This window comes from Solea solea, chromosome 15 (assembly GCF_958295425.1).
Source record: "Solea solea chromosome 15, fSolSol10.1, whole genome shotgun sequence".
In the NCBI taxonomy this organism is placed as follows: Eukaryota; Metazoa; Chordata; class Actinopteri; order Pleuronectiformes; family Soleidae; genus Solea; species Solea solea.
Window position 1 is genome coordinate 13,536,348 of NC_081148.1, and position 17,880 is coordinate 13,554,227.

Consider the following 17,880-nt stretch of genomic DNA (forward strand, 5'->3'; position numbering starts at 1 on the left):
GGTTCGCCACAGCAGATGATCCGCACACTTTGACACACTTTTTTTATTTATTCGGGCTTAGGACAGACACTAGGAGTGCACTGGATGTAGCTCTTGTGGCTTGTGTCCATTTAACAATGAGCGATGAGGATTTGGTACCTTTCTCAGGGGAGACCTGGCAGGGACTCAAACTGGCTAACCTTCAGTCACAATGACTGTAATACTTGCATATAGTTATAATATTCCTGGATAAAATGTTATTAATTTTCTTACAAAGGTGAACAATGTACAAATATAAAGATCTACTGTGCATGAAACTGAATCTTATCCGTGTGCATCACGTGTTGCTTAAGTCGTAAAGTACACCTCTCTTTTTTCAAACAATTATCATCAATAATTGTAAAAGAAAAAAAGAATGTGTTTTCACCTGTGTGTGAAATCCACAGGTGTGAGCTTACAAAGGTGTTTCAGTCTACACACTGAAGGGAGAGCACAGCTACTGCTTGTGCAGGCCTACATTTCCTACAAAGGAGAGATTAAGCCACAGGGCTGGGCTCAGGTACAGCTTTTGTCCAACACTTGTTGACAAAAAAGAGAGAAATGAGCTGCCCACATTACATTTGACAGTCTGACTGTATCATTTCCGTCACGCCAATGGCTGTTTTTTGTCAGCGCCGTTAACAAGCCCTGCTAAAAGCCAAACAGAGACGACATCAGCACCTACGTCAACATAATCTGCTTAACTCTCCTGACAAGGGAGATGTGTTTCCTCATAAACTATCTGCTATTAACCAGGAGTCTCAGATCCCTTCGGCGTCAATGGAATCTTTCATAAATTAATTCCATTACTGTCTGCTTAAACTGTTATTCCACTCCATCAGCACGACTGCAGCTTATACAGTAAACTCTTGTTTTGAGAGACAAAGAGGAATTTAGAAGCAAAGTAACTCAAATGCAATCCAAATAGACTCTGCCACATGGGAGGGATTTTTCATATTCAGAGTAGCTGGGGCTTTTCTATACGAAGAGGAAATAAAACAAAACAAAATGGACTTTACTTTCCCATGACCATGAGAATACGATATTCACAACATGTACTGTAAATCAACCCGGTCCATTTATTTTATTTACAAGTTTTCAATCAGCCTGTAAATAAAGTTCTGGCCATTAAAATAATCTTTATTGCTGGTGTATGGCGACTAATTCATAGATTTATGGTTTGCTTTATATGGAATGTATAAACAGAGCCTTACAAGTGGAAGCTCCATCAGTTTAATCTTTCATCAGCTCAGCAAAAGTGTTTGTAAATCCCATTTCATCAACAACAGAATCACATGCGTGAATCGCATACTAGTTTCCAAGATAAGCCAGTGGGACCTGTTCTCCCTGATTGAGTTACCTCAGCATTCTTAACTCATTTCAACTCTGACGCTACCTACTCTCTCTATACGTTACTGTCTGGGAGCATTTAACCCTTAAGTCCCGGGCTTAGGTTTCTAATTGTTGGGGTTAAGGAACCATTTCGGGTTACAGTGAGAAGCTCTGCAAAGTATCCTGTTGAGAGGAGGCACACGGATGAACAATTCCAATTTCACACCAGAAACCCTGCCCTGGTTTCCTCTGTCTACGCTCCTCCCGTCTCTCCAGTGAAGGGTGGAGAAGGGGAAAAGGGACAGCTAGAGAGTGATTGGGAGAAGAGGTCTTGACATCCCTTGTAAACACATTCGCAAACTAGCCAGACGCACTGTAGCAAAGAAACAGCACAAAGCCAGAGAAGGCAGGGAGTTGACATTTGTAATAAAAAGAGTGATGTATTACTGTTTATCTTACCTTATACCCTCCCATGCGGTCTTCTTGGCGGAAAGGCCTGCTGTTTTTTAGCCAGCGCATCTTGGGCTTGGGATTGCCTCCTGCAGCACAGCGGAACTTGACTGTGTTGGCAGCTGGCACCGCATGCAGCTTCTTCTCCATCTTCGCCGATGAGGTCCAATACGGAGCGCCTACAGACAGAGAGCGGTTGGCGTCAGTGGCGGTTTTCAAACACAGTATACATGGAAGTGTGGAAGATTCTTAGCATTCCCAGCCCCCCCCCCCCCCCCCAACTTCCAACTTGGTCTAACCGACCTGCCGTCTGCATAACACAACCCAGAGCTCACACAGTTAAATAAAAACATACACTCTCCCTGCAGGCTTAGCGGGGTGTTGCGGGGGGGGTCCACTCTGAGGGGGGAGAATGTGCCTGGGCGTTTCCAAGAGGGTAACTAGACCATCACATTCAATTTCATCTCATTCCACTTGGCAGTTTTTTTTTTTATCCCCCTACTTCCTCCAATTACCAAAGCTCCCTGTTTATCTGCCACTTGGCTAGATATGGACAGCAGAGGCAGGGATGCTTATCACCCTTGGAAAATCATTATGTGCACAGGGGAAAATGAACGTCACGTTCAACAAAGGATTCCAGAGCGGTCAGCAAAAACTTTATCAGTGCCACACTGCTCCCATTGCTGCCTGCCTTCCCTGTGTTTCGTCCATTGCCGGGTTCCCTTTTTTTCCCCCCATTTCTCAGTCTCAGTCAGCTGGATTTTCCTCCGAGCCCCCCATTCCGCCCCTTCTCTCTGCACCTGGGAGAATGATTGCCTAAGCAGATGGGGCTCAGAGGGGAAGAAAAAGTCAAACAACAACCCAAATGGTCTTCCACACCATTACTTTCTCACTGCATAGCACGAGTGCATGCAACAGAAGAGATACCCACGGATACGACCGCTACAGACTGTAGTATTTGTTTCAAATACTCAAATGCTTTGCCATCGGTCCAGTCTACACATCTGACACCTCCCATCATTTTCTCTGGCATGCACAACCGGACAAGTCACACATACTTGGATAGTAAAGTCAGTAAACAGGGCTTTTCCTTCCTGAATGGATGCATACAGTAAGCGCTCAAACTATAATTAGGCACTCCCCCCTTTCTTCTTCCTCCTCCTTACTCTCACTAGCTTTGCTGCTCTTCCTGCTTCTTCACCTCTCATTCCCCTCTATTGCTCTCCATCCACTCGTCCTGTCAGACAGAGACAGATGAGTTAGAGACTGGCTCATCACAAGCCGGTCTCCCTGAAATGACCCCATAACCCCACATTGGCAGCCAGGACGGAGGATGGGGTTTGGAGATGAAAGGTGAGCGTTGCAGTTTCCCATGCTCTCAGTCCGGAGGGGCAACACTTCAAACGAGACGACCCTCAGACCTCTCACCAGATGAAGCCAAACTTTCACTGGCCCAACTGCTGAGGCCTCCAGGAACCCCTGCTACCCCCAAAGCCCCGTGCATCCGGATCTCCACTCACGGCTGTTTATCCTAAGCTGGCCTGGGGTGAGCTGAGGTTATCTAACCCCAGCACCATGAGTCAAGACTTTTCTTTTTTCCCTCTCCCTAAGTTGCACTGGAGAATTTAACCCACCACTGAAAGCAGTGACATATTCCCCTTCACCATTTCTCTATGAAAGCTTAACAACGCAATTACATGCTATGAATTATTATAATATAAGACTCCTGGTTAAGAGAGACTGCATTTTTAAGGAATCCAACGTCAAAGTACTGACTTTTTTCCAGCTAAGCTCCACCCATTTCAAACAAGTAAACAAGAAAAAGTCTTTCATTCAAAATCTTTTTTCACACCACCCATTAACGATAGTGAATTAACTCCCAGTTAAAGCGGTTTAACTGGGTGTTAGTCCAACTTTGAGAGATTCGATTTCGTCCAATTTCAGTCAAACCAACATGTTAAAGGGGACATATTATACCCTATTTCCCCCATTAAAATAGTTCCCTGGTGTCCTAATGAACATGTCAGTGACATGCTTTGGTCAAAATACCATAAGGATGAAGAATCATAGTAGTTCAACAACCCTGCTAAACCCGCCCCTTTCAGAACGCTCGGTTTTCGTGCAAGGTCCCTTTATATGCAAATGAGACACAGGCAAACACACACCCACTTCTTCCAGGGGGGTTCTGATTTGTCCTCTTTACAGCTCTATTCGTCTCCCCCTCCCTCCACTAGCTCTCTGACAATATCAACATGTCAGCGAGAGTGCCGTCACAGGAAGAGACGTCCTACATAAGGATCGAGCCGAACACTGTCCAACTGTAAATCAGTTAAAAACACTTAGGAACAGAAGATCAGCGGTGACACAGAGAGTGCAGCACCGCTGCACAGAGAGTGCAGCACCGCTGATCGCCACCGCTGATCGCCAGCGGCGCGCTGAATAAACTGTATGTTGCTGTATCAGACCGGAGACCTCACCACCGCTGACCAGCTCCGGTGCTCCGGCGAGCTGGCGATCAGCGGTGGCGATCACCGTGTAACGCGCCACCGCTGATCGCCAGCGGCGCGCTGAATAAACTGTATGTTGCTGTATCAGACCGGAGACTGTGCTCCGGAGACCTCACCACCGCTGACCACCTCCGGTGCTCCGGCGAGCTGGCGATCACCGTGTAACGCGCCACCGCTGTATCAGACAGTCTCCGGTCTGATACAGCAACATACAGTTTATTCAGCGCGCCGCTGCCGATCAGCGATCGCCAGCGGCAGTTTAGGCTATCGGTGACACAGAGAGTGTAGCACCGCTGCACAGAGAGTGCAGCACCGCTGATCGTCAGCGGCGAGCTGCATAAACAGCTGCTTTATGTGATTGTATCAGACTGAGTCTGTGCTCCGGTCATGGAGGACGTACTGAACAAATATGTTTAATTAGGACGTGTCAGAATGGTCAGTTATGAGCTCTATGTGATCTTTTCTTAACAAGTTGTGTGTTTGTACGTCGGTGAAATACGTCCCCTGACTAAATACGGCAACCGCTGGCCGCAGTCTGATGTGAAGTGGTGCGAACACACGAACACACGATTGCTGACTTTATCCGGCACATTAGCTTCATATATAAAATCCTCTGTAAAACACTGTGCTCCACTGTGCAGCCACCAACAGCACACTTGTCCCGCCACGTTGACATAATACCGCTCTTCCTCCCTCGCCTGCACTCTGGCAGGGACAAGGTGGAGCTAAGGTGGAGCTTGCGAAGTAAACGTACTGGTGGGGCGGTAACATTCGCGGTGAAATGCGCATGCTGACGTCATAAGCGCAGGGAATTCAACATCGAGCGATTTATCGCCTATACTTACACTAAGCGGAACCACGAAAACATGACTGAGTATTGTTTTTCCACACTTTGGCGACTGGTAGGGCCCCCAGAGTCCCAAATATCAGTATTAAAATGGTTAAAAAGTTGATTTTGCATAATATGTCCCCTTTAACACGTGTATTAAAAGCCCCTGCTTTTAATAAATGACATTTTTCTGATTGAAGGACAATGTTCACAATAATGAATCAACAGGACAGACTTCCTACAACAGGAGTAAACACAGACAGCAAAGCTGCAAGTGGATCGTCATCATTACATCAGCAGTATCTCCCTCCACCTGCCCACCCTCACCCTTCCCCTCACAGATTCCTGGAGAGGCTCTTCCATGTCTCCTGCAATAACACCACCCACTGCTGACGATGGACAAACACCCTGGATTTCACCCGTTTATGTTGTTCCTTCTTCTACACAAAGTCAAATCAAAATCCTCTGTTTCACCATGGCCTGATGCCCAGCCCATTCTGAGCGCTCCAGAGGAAAAAAAAGCCACCAATATAAAAGTACTCCCCACAGTCTCCGCTCTCATTCCCTCCCACGCCTACATGCACCCTCCTTCCCTACTCCAGTCCTCGGCCTGAGGCCAAGGCTCCACGCCATGCTCAGAGTAGTGCTGGTGTTGATCCAACAAACCCCCTCCTTCTGCCTCTGTTGCCTCTCCTCTTCTGTTGTCCCCTTTCTTTTAATAATAATTTTGAATTTTGAATCTCCAGAAACACACAGTGATATATTGTACTGCCAGAACAGCTTTCCCTTTGTTTTCAAACATCTTATTACCACCAAATGGCTGGATCCTTTCCCTTTCCCCCCATTTTTTTCCACTTTCCAAGCCCCCCCCCCCTATATTTAATGGATTTCAGGTAATTACAGTCAGCCCAAAAATGGAGGAGGAGGACTCGGGGTGAGACGAAATGTGTGTGGAGAATTTTAACAAGATGTGGAAGCCCTCATCTTAACTTCAGCCCTTTTTTTTGAATGCATGTGTTTGTGCATGCACGCACGTGTGCACGTGGCTACATAATCACACACACACACGCACGCACACACCACATCTCAACAGACAAACTTTCTCTTTCTCACAAACACACACACGCACACACACAGGGATGCTATTATACACAAGCCCATCGGGTGGGTAACTAGGTCCAGATGGGTGTCTTTCAAAATGGATGGGCCCAGCTGACTGGACGGCTGGTTGGCTCCAAGGAGCCTGACTACCTGAGAGACACTGGCAGCAGGAATGTCAGGAATCTCTGTATTCCCTGGAGCTTTAGAGACACACACACACACACACACACACTCACATACTATACAACACACACCCCTCTCACAGTCTCACAGCATAGGCCTGGAAATGATTGCTAAGGTGTAGAATAGCAAAGATGTAGGTGCAGCTGCATTGATCATAAACACACAGAATTTTGCTTTCGGGATTAAGTCTTTGTGTGAGTTTGACTATAAGCATTACACTCTGTTTTTTTAGCAGGAACCAAGAACAAGAACTTTTTATTGCTATGTCAAAAATGTGTAAACTATCACAACATAAGAAGCGCAGGCACAAAGGCTTCTTTACACCCAAATGTGCAGATTTTTGGGACTTAGTGATGACATTTAGCTCATTCATCCCTCCAATTCTTCTGTACTTACTTAACTGCTCACCGTCTGCCCCAGCGTCCTCTGATCGCTCTGTATCGTCCTCATCATCCCCCGACGAGATGGCATCTGCACAGAGTAACCACGGTTACTGCCACCCTTCTGCACCCCCCCCCCCCCCACACACACACACACATACAGTATTGCATGCAGACGTGTGCTACTGTTAGTCAGGATGTGTATCCCTGATCACATCCGTGCCGTGGCCACAACCTGGATAATTCCACATCTCCAAACTCCCTGTCCCGCCCTGAGCTCGTCTCTCCTGCCTGATCCCTGACTCACCTGTGACATTCACTATGAAGCAGACCGTGTCTTTGCCAACGCTGGTGCAGGCGTACAGGCCCGAATCCTTAGGCGTGGCATCACGAATCTGCAGCACCTCCTGCTCTATCACCGTGCGGTTGTTGGTGCCCAGAGAGCTGCCATCTTTGGTCCAGGTGATGGTCCCCGTCGCTGGCAGAGGGCAGCTCAGCTTCAGCACCTCCCCTGGGTGCACTGAGCACACCGTGGGCTTAGAAATTTGGTATTTGTTCGATGCGTCTGCAGAGCGAATGGAGTGGGGGGTGAGGGAGTGGAAGTCAGGGGGAGAGAAGGGAAAGGTCGGATTGGAGGAGGAGGAGGAAGAGGGTGCACAGGAAGAGGAAAGAGAAGTGGGAGAGGAAGAAACAAGCCATAATAGTGTAAGAAACAAAAACACCACACAACCCCCAATGGATGCAATTATATCAACTTATACAGAGGGAGCAATACAGAAAAGAGAAGGCCCATTTTTATTTATTTTTTAAATGTCACACCAAAATGTTACCACAAACTCCAGTCAGTTATTTGAAATGGGGCTATTGGAAAATACCACCGTTTTGCTATGAAATGTGCAGTGTGATTGGTGCTTATAGATTCAGAGCATGCAGTCACGGCCAAAGCAGCACATGTAGAAAAAAAAGACAATCAATGCTTTGCGAGATGCACTGACGACCACACACTACCACCCCTACCTTTTTACAAAGATGCCAAGCAGCCAGTGTGTGTGAGTGATTAGGAGCAGTACAAAAAAAGGGAATGAAATTCAGTGTGTCTGTCCATCAGAAAGGAAAGCAGCCAGAAAGGTCCAGGACGGAAGCACTTGTCAGGCAGGGGAAGGGGGAGGAGGGGGCGCTCTTTCTATTTCTTCTTTAGCCTTTCTCCGGTTTTGACTCGGCGCCTAAGCTTCGAAAACCTTGACCTGGCTGTAGCCTGACTCTTCTGTTTTCCATCTCTCCCTTCTGCATTTTCTTTCAAAACATGGCCATGGAGGATCTACAACCCCAGCTCAAGATCTGCTGGCCAAGGCAGCGAGCGAGAGATTCTGCGAGACTCCAAAGCGCATAAAACCTTCCACTTCTGGGAGACAATCCAAGTCAGCCTGGGAGTGCATGCGTGTACACCTCGTTCTCTAGCTTGTACAACACCGCGGAAAGAATGGGCCGAGTGTGCAACAACGTACAAAAGGTAAATCTGAGAGTCAATAGCAGAGACTCAGGTTGGATTTTATCGGTAAACAAACAAACTCTAGACTGCGACCGGATGTTGAGTAAAAGGAGGAGAAAACCTGCCTGAAATACAAGTTGCTCTCTACAATATATACCAAAACCTAATTCCAGTTAGCCTGAGGCACATATTTAAACACACTCTTTCTCTCTCTCACACACACACACACACACACAATCCATGCATTAAACTAATGTGTACATCCACTCTCAAAAGGGAAATAGTTTAAATCTCATAAATCCTTGCAACCATACGCAAAAAGAAATGAACAAAGTTTCTCTCTGTCCTGCAGTACACAGACCGTGTGTGTGTGTGCATGTGTTTACTTTTGAGGTAACTTAAGAAAATGGGTAAACAAAAGAGTGGGATTTGAGGAGGAAAATGTGCGACAGTGGAAAAGTGGTGAAGTGATAGGTGTAATTACAGAGGCCTTTCCTGTACCTCACTTTCATACCTTTTCAATGATTCCACCCTGATTATATGCTGCTGCTCTGTGTATGGATGTAACATGTAGAGAGTACACACACACACACACACACACACACACACACACACACACACATACACACTTCAGCAAGAAGGGAAAGTCATTCCCTCACAAACCAGCATTCAAGGCATGTGCGCAAGCCTCTAAACATTCCCCCTGGGCAAGAGGATACACAGGTACAGTTCCTGTATTGTCTTTTTTTCCTCTCTCTTTTCCCCTCAATCCAGAAATGATTAACCCCTCCCTCACCACCCAGGACTGAGTGTGTGGTCTGATAAGGGGTGGAGCCCTTATGCTGATGGATGGGAGCTGTGTCCGGTACCTTTTTACGACGTGGTTTTCCACACCGGAGGCCTTTTGATATTATTATTACTGGATCCGCCTTTTCCTTTCTTGTTTATTGAGGATTTTAGAGACCAAAAGATGTCGAAACCAACAGAACATATGAGGCAGTGTAGGTAGAGTCTACTAGGAATCTTAACAGGTATAGACAACTTCAACGCAGGGGCCTCTGAATGAGGTAGGCACAGCAACAAAACACCTGGAATGTACATACGCACGCACACACACACACGCACACACCGACTGCACTATCTGTCAGCACATGGAAGAAAAAAAGAGGGAAACTGAAGAACTTCATAGAAAGATAATACTCACAGACTACAAGACGGTCTGAGGAAGTGGAAGAGATGGAAGGTGAGGAAAACTAAGACGGGAAAACTACTACAAAGGAAAGGAAGAAAAAAACTCCAAATGGTGCATCTGATTAAAGAAAGCATGCATGTGTCACTTCTGCCTTCATCATTTTCTTATCTCTGCTGTGTCCATCTGTCCTTCTCCATCAAGTCAGCTTCCCCCTGCTGCTCCTTCATTTCCCTCCTTCACCTCCCCTTCTGCTTTGCCCCCTTCTTCCCCCTTCGCACATCTCCCCACCCCCGCCCTGCTGACCCCGCTGACCTGACCCTGACCCTTACCAAACCTGTTGACATGCCCAATTGTTCATGGGAACCTGTGTCCCGTGATCACACAGGCATACTGAGAAAATGCAGTTACACGGTCACACCTTAATAAAAGCATGTATTACTGCACATGCACACACACACACACACACACAGTTTACAACAGTCCAGGGAAGTGGTCTGAGATGAGAAGCTGAAACACTTCACTGCAGATTTTTAATCTCTACAAAGTTATATCTCCCGGCCCCACAGGAGGGAGTGTGAGCCTGTAGATCTCTCACTCACACACACACACCCACACACACCCACACCCACACTTGCCCAATATCAATCAAACAGCTTTCCCTCTCATGTGTCCGACCTCCTTCATCATCGCTATCATTCTGACTCTCTTCTCCTGAAGCACATCTCCATTTCAAAAACCATCTCAGTCTCTACGTCTTTTACTCTGACAGCTATTACAAGTGTCTATCAGGCCGTCCACTCCTCACTACCTCTCCATTCTGGTTCGCGCAGTCTTGCCTGGCAATAATTAGTCTCGCAACCTGAGAGTCTGCAGCAAGTAATTCCCACCATGTCTCCTCTACGCCTGTCTGTCTCTCTGTCTGTCTGTCTGTCTGTCCATTTCCATTTGCAGTTTTTTTTACATTTTGTTTTTACTTGTACAGTGAAGCATATTCAGCATGTGCATGTGCTGCCACCTCCTCCTTGTAGCATTCCGATCATTGGACTTTTAAATGTAATGACTGCCTTCCCCCGAGACAGTAAAAACCAAACCCTAAGCGTAACTTCACCACAATTTTCATCCTAACTTTAACCAGAGCCTCGGCAATAAGGTTCTGCCTCATTAGGACCGGTTTTTGGTTCTCATGAGGAAAAAAAATTGGTGTTTTTACACCAGAAAAGATCCTAAAGCGGCAACAAAAACAAGCACGCACGCACACAAATAAACACACACACACAGCTAGATCACACCATCTCTGTTGCCCCTCTTATCCCTTCTTTATGCCTCTTTTCTTTCCTCTGTGTTCTTCTCATGGAGCCACATCCCAGGACTTTTCTCCCCTGTTTTGTCTCTCCCTCTTTTCTAATGTCCTTTCACATTTAAATCCCTCCTTAGTTTTTTTTTTCGGAGGGGGGACAAAGGAGCAGCTCCATGAACTGGCTCCTGCTGCTGTCCATGGCAACGGCCGCTCCGGTATGTCCAGCCCTTCACCCCTCATTCAGGCATTCTCTGAACCCCACCCGACCTTTGGGTATCCTTATCTTCAAAAAAAACTCTGTTGTGAGTGAGTGACCCTCAATGTTAAACTTTACTCTGTGCTGGTGGAGATTCATCTTAAAATCTAAATTTAGATCCATGTAAACACAAAGGCTGCCACTATAGATTGTTCCCATTATTGATTACTAATCAATTATTTAAACTGTGGGTTTTGAAACAACCTCAGATCATAATCTACAACCGGCATCAAAACTGAGTATCGAGAACCTTTTATGGACATTTAGCAAAATCTCAAAACCTCAAAGAGAAACAAAATAACTGCAGAAGATGGAACAATTATTGATTACTTTTCAGCTGATAACTACGATTGCACAGAAAGAAGCTGATGCGGGAAATCATTCAGGTCCATCAACCTAAGCAAGGTAATAATACAGTACAGTAAGCAAACATGGTAACAAAACTAAGGATTTACTGAAACTCCTTTTTCATAATAGTTTAACTAGGAAAGCAGAAGCACCAAGAGCCTTGTTGCCAAAACATTGTTTTATCCCACGTGTTTCCTCCCGTCCACTAGATCATCCTGCACGTTTGTCACAGCAGACTTATTCAATTCCTAGTCTGTATACACCGGACTGCTGCTGTCCACTGAGACCGGAGGCACAAGCTGGCACAGGCAGCAGCTCTTCCCGTCCTCTTATCAGACAGGTTGTGAGACAGTGCTGCAGACACACACACACACACACACACACACACACACACACAAACAGGCACACTTGAACTTTCAAGATTAACACCAGCAAACGACAGGCTAATAAAAGTCATTGTGTGAAGGCCATATATTCAGACCAGCTACCCCCCTGGCCCCAACCACCAGCCGACACACTACATTTACTTGGAGTTCAGTTCCATTGCCATCATTGCAGTCTCTCACACACACACACACACACACACACACACACCATGCCATTAGCTGACACTTTTACACTTTTACAGCTGTGCTCCTACTGTGCAGATACTGTATCACAGTGTTATAGCAAGATAGTACGCCTGCAGCGCCTTGTGACACCTTCACCGTCGGTATACTGACAAACGCGACTTGAATGAGTCGCGTACAGTCCTCGTGACTGTTGGTACTGTGTATCGTGAGGTAATTAAGCATCTCATTAGGGAAGATACAGCGTGCTGGTGAAGACTTAACATAGACATGCTGCACAGCGATGCCAAGAGAGCAATTAAAGTCCTACAGTGCCAAGGAAATAAAAAGCCTTCTGCTGGCAAACATCTCTCCTTTCCATGTGTCTGTCTGAGCATGAAAGACTCATCCTTGACACATAATGTAGCCTTTATTTACTTAACTGTTTTTGAAGTGTATGCTGATCAGGGCTGCTTTTTTTTTTTTTTTTTTTTTTTTCTTTTTGAAGAGCAGAATTTGGCAAGGAGAACAGTAAAGTGCAGCCAAACCACGAGCTGACTTTTGTTGGCTGCACTCACGTTCAGCCTGCACTCCAGTGTGTCTGGTGCCACATTTATTCCACATTATATGCAAAGAGGGGCCACAACAGACCACAGGGCAGAAAATGTTACACACACACACACACGCACACACACACACACACACACAGCTCCCGCGCTGTGATTGTTATTCAACTCAGTCATAGTATTTTAATTACTGTGCAAATGGTGAGCGCTCAGACAAGGTAAACACTCCCATAGATACTGCAGTGGGTACAGCAACAACAATAGGTCTGTTGTGGAGGCCTTCACTCGCGCACTTGCTCTACTTCTTCTATTACAGCAGCCACAGGTAAACATACTAGCAGGAGCCACCAAGGGGTGCAGGCGTAGGCTCTATAGAGACAACATTGATATGCAAGCTGATTAATCTCCAGCAATTACTACACCCACACGTCGGCAACAGTGTGACACATGCTGCAGGGCAGACAGGCCTGAAAATCCTTAACATCTCTGTAGGGGGTGTTATTTGGACAGAGAGGGCGGGTCCAGCCATGTTGTCTCCCTGACATATATGCCCTACAGGTGACAACGGCAGTAAACTGAAGAGTATGGACACAAGTTCAGTCACACACACACAGTTGCAGTATAAAAAATGAAATCTAGGGTTGACATGTGCAGCAGGGAAACAGAAGACAGAAGCAGACCAGATCCTCTTTGACCTGTTGATCTCTCATCAGGTGACCCTTTTGGGTCTAGCCACTCAATCCCCAGTCACATGACTTCACTGCTGCCCAGCACCATGTAATCTCTCCATCCAAAGGAGAAGTCAAATATGCGCAAATCCTCTTAGAACGTTCCTGGAGGATTGTGTAAAACTTTGTGTGTCCTCTACATAGCTGTTGGACCCACACGGGGCTCTGGACACATCAGCTTGGAGCCAAGCAGTCTGAGACAGCACAACAAAAACATAAGCTGAAGAGGAGAGCCCATCTCGGACGGCCTCTCATCAAGGTAGGTTACAAAGTTACCTGACCTCTAGGGTCAAAGGGCAAGACAAGGTACAGAGTGTGTGTATGTGTGTGTGTGTAGAAACAGAAGAAGGAGGGGAGGTGGCTTAAAAAGTGATGCCCTGCTGTTGCCCTAACTTACAATTAGTATGCTGATTAAAGCCTGTGAACAAAAGGCTTTGGAATGTGAGTTACCATCCATCACAACAACTCTAATTAGCTCGTCTACAGACTCCAAGACTGGAGACAGAAAATGGAGAAGCCTCGAAAAAGAATAAGTAAAAGGCGGATTAAAAACTTAACTAAAACTTTGAATCATAAACTTTGGAAATAATGGAGCAGAGGCTGTAACTAGAAACAAAGCAAAAATCTGAATCCTATTTTTTCTCTCGCTCTCTCTTTGTGTGTCTTTCAAGGCAAACGGGGCATTATTAGAGGGATGGTAATGTAAACAACGTCCCACCCTGCTTCACAGCTCTCCCTTGGCCTTTCCACACACAAGGGTCACAAACCTGCCTCTAACACTCAAGTACCACAGACATCCGAAACAAAAACATACACACACACACACACACACACAAAAAGGTGTGAATCACACGTTTCGTAGTCATGCCAGGGTTAGACGTTACCCTTCTGTTCATCTATTTTTTCTCGTCTCTGACTGGATTGTTAGTGATGTTTAAAAAGACAGAGGTGAAGACTGAAATCCTGTTTTCTCAGATAGATTTGTCAGAAACTCGTTTGTATGTAATAGTGTCATGGTGCAAACCTCCGCTTATAGAGAATGTATTATATTGTTTTGTTGTTCCTAATGTCCTCAAATGAAACTGTCAAAACCTAAATATTCATTTACCCAGAGGGGGTACTCAGGGGGGGGTTCAGGTCACAAGCTTGACAGACTTACACCTGCTTGCTAAAAACAAACCCAACAAATGGCTAACCCCCCCCCCCCCCCCACACACATCTCCACCCTCTTCCCGTCCCCCTGCTGCTCACCTTCAGGTTCCAGAGTCGCCTCCTCCTCCTTGGTGGCGGTGAGGGGCGGCCGGGCCACACTGACCGTCAACAGGGACAGCAGGACCGCGGCCAGCAGCCAGGCCCACGAGGCCATCCTGTTAGTGGGGGCTAGCGCTCCCCATACTCCTCTTCTCCACCTCCCCCTGGACACTGATCCCATCTGAGGGAGTCCGCCCAACCATCAACTGCAGCCGGGTCGGCCTGTCACCCACTGGAATTCACCCGATCACCTGGGCTGTGAGGACGGGGGGAGACAAGATGAGGGAGGGGTGACAGAAGAGGAGAGAAATGTTAAATGCATCAGTGTGAAATAATCAACCTTTTTTTTTATTTCCCCCCCCCCCTGCACCACTGTGGCGCTTACTTTCATTTTGACAGAGTGAAACTGGGAAATGAATCAGTAGAAGGCAACAGAGACGCAGAGGGTTTCAAAATGCTGTCAAACAAGCCATGCCACAGACATACCGATGCTGTGAGACAGCCCCACGCACAGCACACGACCGCAGTGCATCTCCTTTTACCTTTCACCTGTCATTTTAGGCACTGAGTTATGTTTATATAAACAAATTAAGAGAAATTCTATATCTCTGAGACTTTTATGTAATTATTTTCTGGTTTTTTTTTCCTCCAAACAAATGAATAATAAAACCTATTGTTGACGGATGGACACAGTACAGACTACAGACAGCAGATCAGTCAGAGTTGCACCAGTTTCCTTCACTTGGACATGTTTTTTTTTTGTGTTTGTTTTATTCACGATGCAACAGATGCACCAAAACCTGTTGCCCGCGCTGCAGCGATCTATTCATGTTCGCTACGTGTTCGTGGCTTTATTTTCAGACAAGCAAGGCTTTAATTAAAATGCAGTTTCGCAATATTGGGACACACAACCACACACACACACTGTGTCAGTCACACAGACACACACACAGAGACAGACAGACAGACATCTGCGCGTAAACCTCTGGAGGTTTGGACCAGTCACGCGTCTCTGCGCCCCAGCAGGACATATCGATTGGTTTTTACGTGTAATTTCACTTGTAGACAGCGAACCTGAAAACATGCAAATGCCGACATTCACTCACCCACGCGGGGACACGGACGATTGACGCGCACGAGACGACGGAGCTGATTCGAGGAGATTTTTGTCTACAAAGGCACCGGGTTTTTACTTTAGTGCATCGTGACAGCGCGAGACATTATGAATCGTTAATGAATTGAAAATCACGATTCAGACTCTGGGCTCCAGTGTTCTGCTGTCCTGCAGCAGCACGAGAGGACAGCACATTTACCCAGAAACCTCCGCATCATTGCAAAGTAAGTGATGTCTGGAGCTTAATAATAATAATAATAAAAATGCAGCTGGTATCAAACCAGATCAACGCCAAAGTAAAACAAACAAGACGAGGAAAAAAAACGTATTAAAGTTAAAATAAAGTGTTCATGTGCTCGGTCAACCATGACATTTGGACACACGAGGGACTTTGCTCCATACATGACCACTGCCTTCATTTAAACGCGGCCTTTGAATGACATTATTTCTTTTTTTTTTGGCACTGATTTCATTCCCATTGAAATTCAAATCAGTTGGCTTTTTCCACAATGGGGGCTCATTTGGAGCAGCTCGGGTGATTTAGGGCTCCGGCACCAAGCAGTGAAAAAACAACTGCGGTCACGGGATAATTGGCTCCATAAATGCAATGTAGAAAATTAAGCAAAGTAATAAATAACCAGGACACTTGTTAATGGGTGCTAAAGTGATGGGGCAAGGTGCTGTGTGAGTAAAACAAACAAGGACGTGTTTGAGTTGACTTATTCAGATTAATGCGGGATGCAATTACGCACAATGCTTTCAGGTTTGATGTGCTGTGTATTAAAAAAAATATATATATATAGTGGATGAATCATTTCATAAAGAACTATATGAACTAAATGAATGCAAGTGCAAACCCTTTGTGTGTCATGACAGCCGAAATATGTGTGGCGTGAGGAAGTTCTAAACTTTTCCCCCAGCTGAGCTTTATCATACAAAGAGAAAGAGCAAACGCTGCTTACCAGGGAGGACTAAAATCGTAAAGCTTTCTGTTTTGACATGCACAGATAAGGGAGGAGAGAGCATGAGCTGAATCCTGAAGGAGGAATGTCTCCAACTCCACAACGCACCAAAAAACAATCTGCGAGGCGCTGCCGTTCCCTTCTTTCTAATCCACAACCAACCGGCATCGACTCAGAGATTAGGGCTTATTCCAAACCGGAGAGGCAGTGTAGTCCAAGTGCCAAGCGAAGAAATCCGGGTTCGCACACGTTATCCTTCGAAACAGCTCGGAAAAACCATACCGCTGTCGCCCCCCGAAACTTTCCTCCCCGTCACCAAGTTTCTTCCAGGGCGCAAAACATGCCCCGTTTTCCCGAGCAGCGCACTTGACAACTACAAAGAAAGTTTGTAGCGACTGATGAGGGAGAGCAAGACGTCAACTGTACACGAGGATAGTTTAGTCCGATGCCAAAAACCAAGTAGAATCCATCAATGTGCGTTCCTCAGCTGGAAAGTGCGTCTACCGTGTGTCTCGCTCTCTTCTTCCGCCGACGGTTCTCGCACTGTTTCTCAGACGCTTTGTCAGGTTTACTCGCTTTTTTTTCTCCTCCTTACGTCTCCACACACTTCCCTCCTCCTTCACTCCAGTGGGTGTCATCCCACCTCCCCGAGTTCCCCCAGTGTAACTCGAGCTGCTTCCTGCAAAACTGAGCGCTGGAGCTGCGTGTCCTGCCTCCTGCGCGCTGCCTTCACATCCACTCAAGTCAAACCTGCGTGGGCCCCCAGCTCTGTCCGACAGCAGTAACAGCGCCCTCTCGTGTCCGAGGGATGGCATGTGCGGATGGACAAACCTTTACACAGTGTGGTGGAGGATACATTTTCAAGTCATATATCATATATCCATATATAAAAGTCATACAAAGTCAAATATCCAGTTCTATGGAAACACAATCTAAACAAATGAACACAAAAGCGTTAAAATGCATAGACTTTTGCAATCATACACGTTCTGTTGTCTTTCAAACTCCTTTTCAAAAAGGTGGAATGGAATCACAATTCACAAATCAGAGAGAAAATCACAGCCTCAGCATTCAGACCATGCCACGCAGGTAAGAAATCAGGTAGGAATATGAGTAATAATTTTAAATATTTGTAAATTTCAGGGTAGATGTTATGCATTTAAAAACTGTATGTTTGCTTATGAGTAACAACAACAAAAAAGAGCTTGTTTCATATAACAAACCACCTCTAAATGTGTTACATTCCAGATATATGCAGTGAAATGCACTGATCGTATCTGTCATTTAACTATAGTAACTATAATGAACTATAATTGCTTAATAAGTGTT

The 17,880-nt window shown here is 46.0% G+C and overlaps 1 protein-coding gene across 2 annotated transcripts in view; it reads right to left on the reverse strand.

Moving 5' to 3' along the window:
- Window positions 1-17,212, reverse strand: part of fgfr2 (fibroblast growth factor receptor 2) — a 49,522-nt gene extending 32,310 nt beyond the window's left edge. Inside the window, exons 1-5 of one of the 2 annotated variants that reach the window (XM_058652282.1) lie at window positions 16,552-17,212; window positions 14,476-14,731; window positions 7,108-7,365; window positions 6,817-6,891; window positions 1,810-1,979 (exon numbers count right to left, since the gene is read on the reverse strand). In XM_058652282.1, coding sequence (XP_058508265.1) covers window positions 1,810-1,979; window positions 6,817-6,891; window positions 7,108-7,365; window positions 14,476-14,656 — 684 coding nt within the window. In that variant the 5' untranslated portion in view covers window positions 14,657-14,731; window positions 16,552-17,212. The remainder of the gene's footprint in view (window positions 1-1,809; window positions 1,980-6,816; window positions 6,892-7,107; window positions 7,366-14,475; window positions 14,732-16,551) is intronic. The other variant, XM_058652281.1, reaches the window with a different exon arrangement.
- Between the last annotated feature and the right edge of the window lie 668 nt (window positions 17,213-17,880).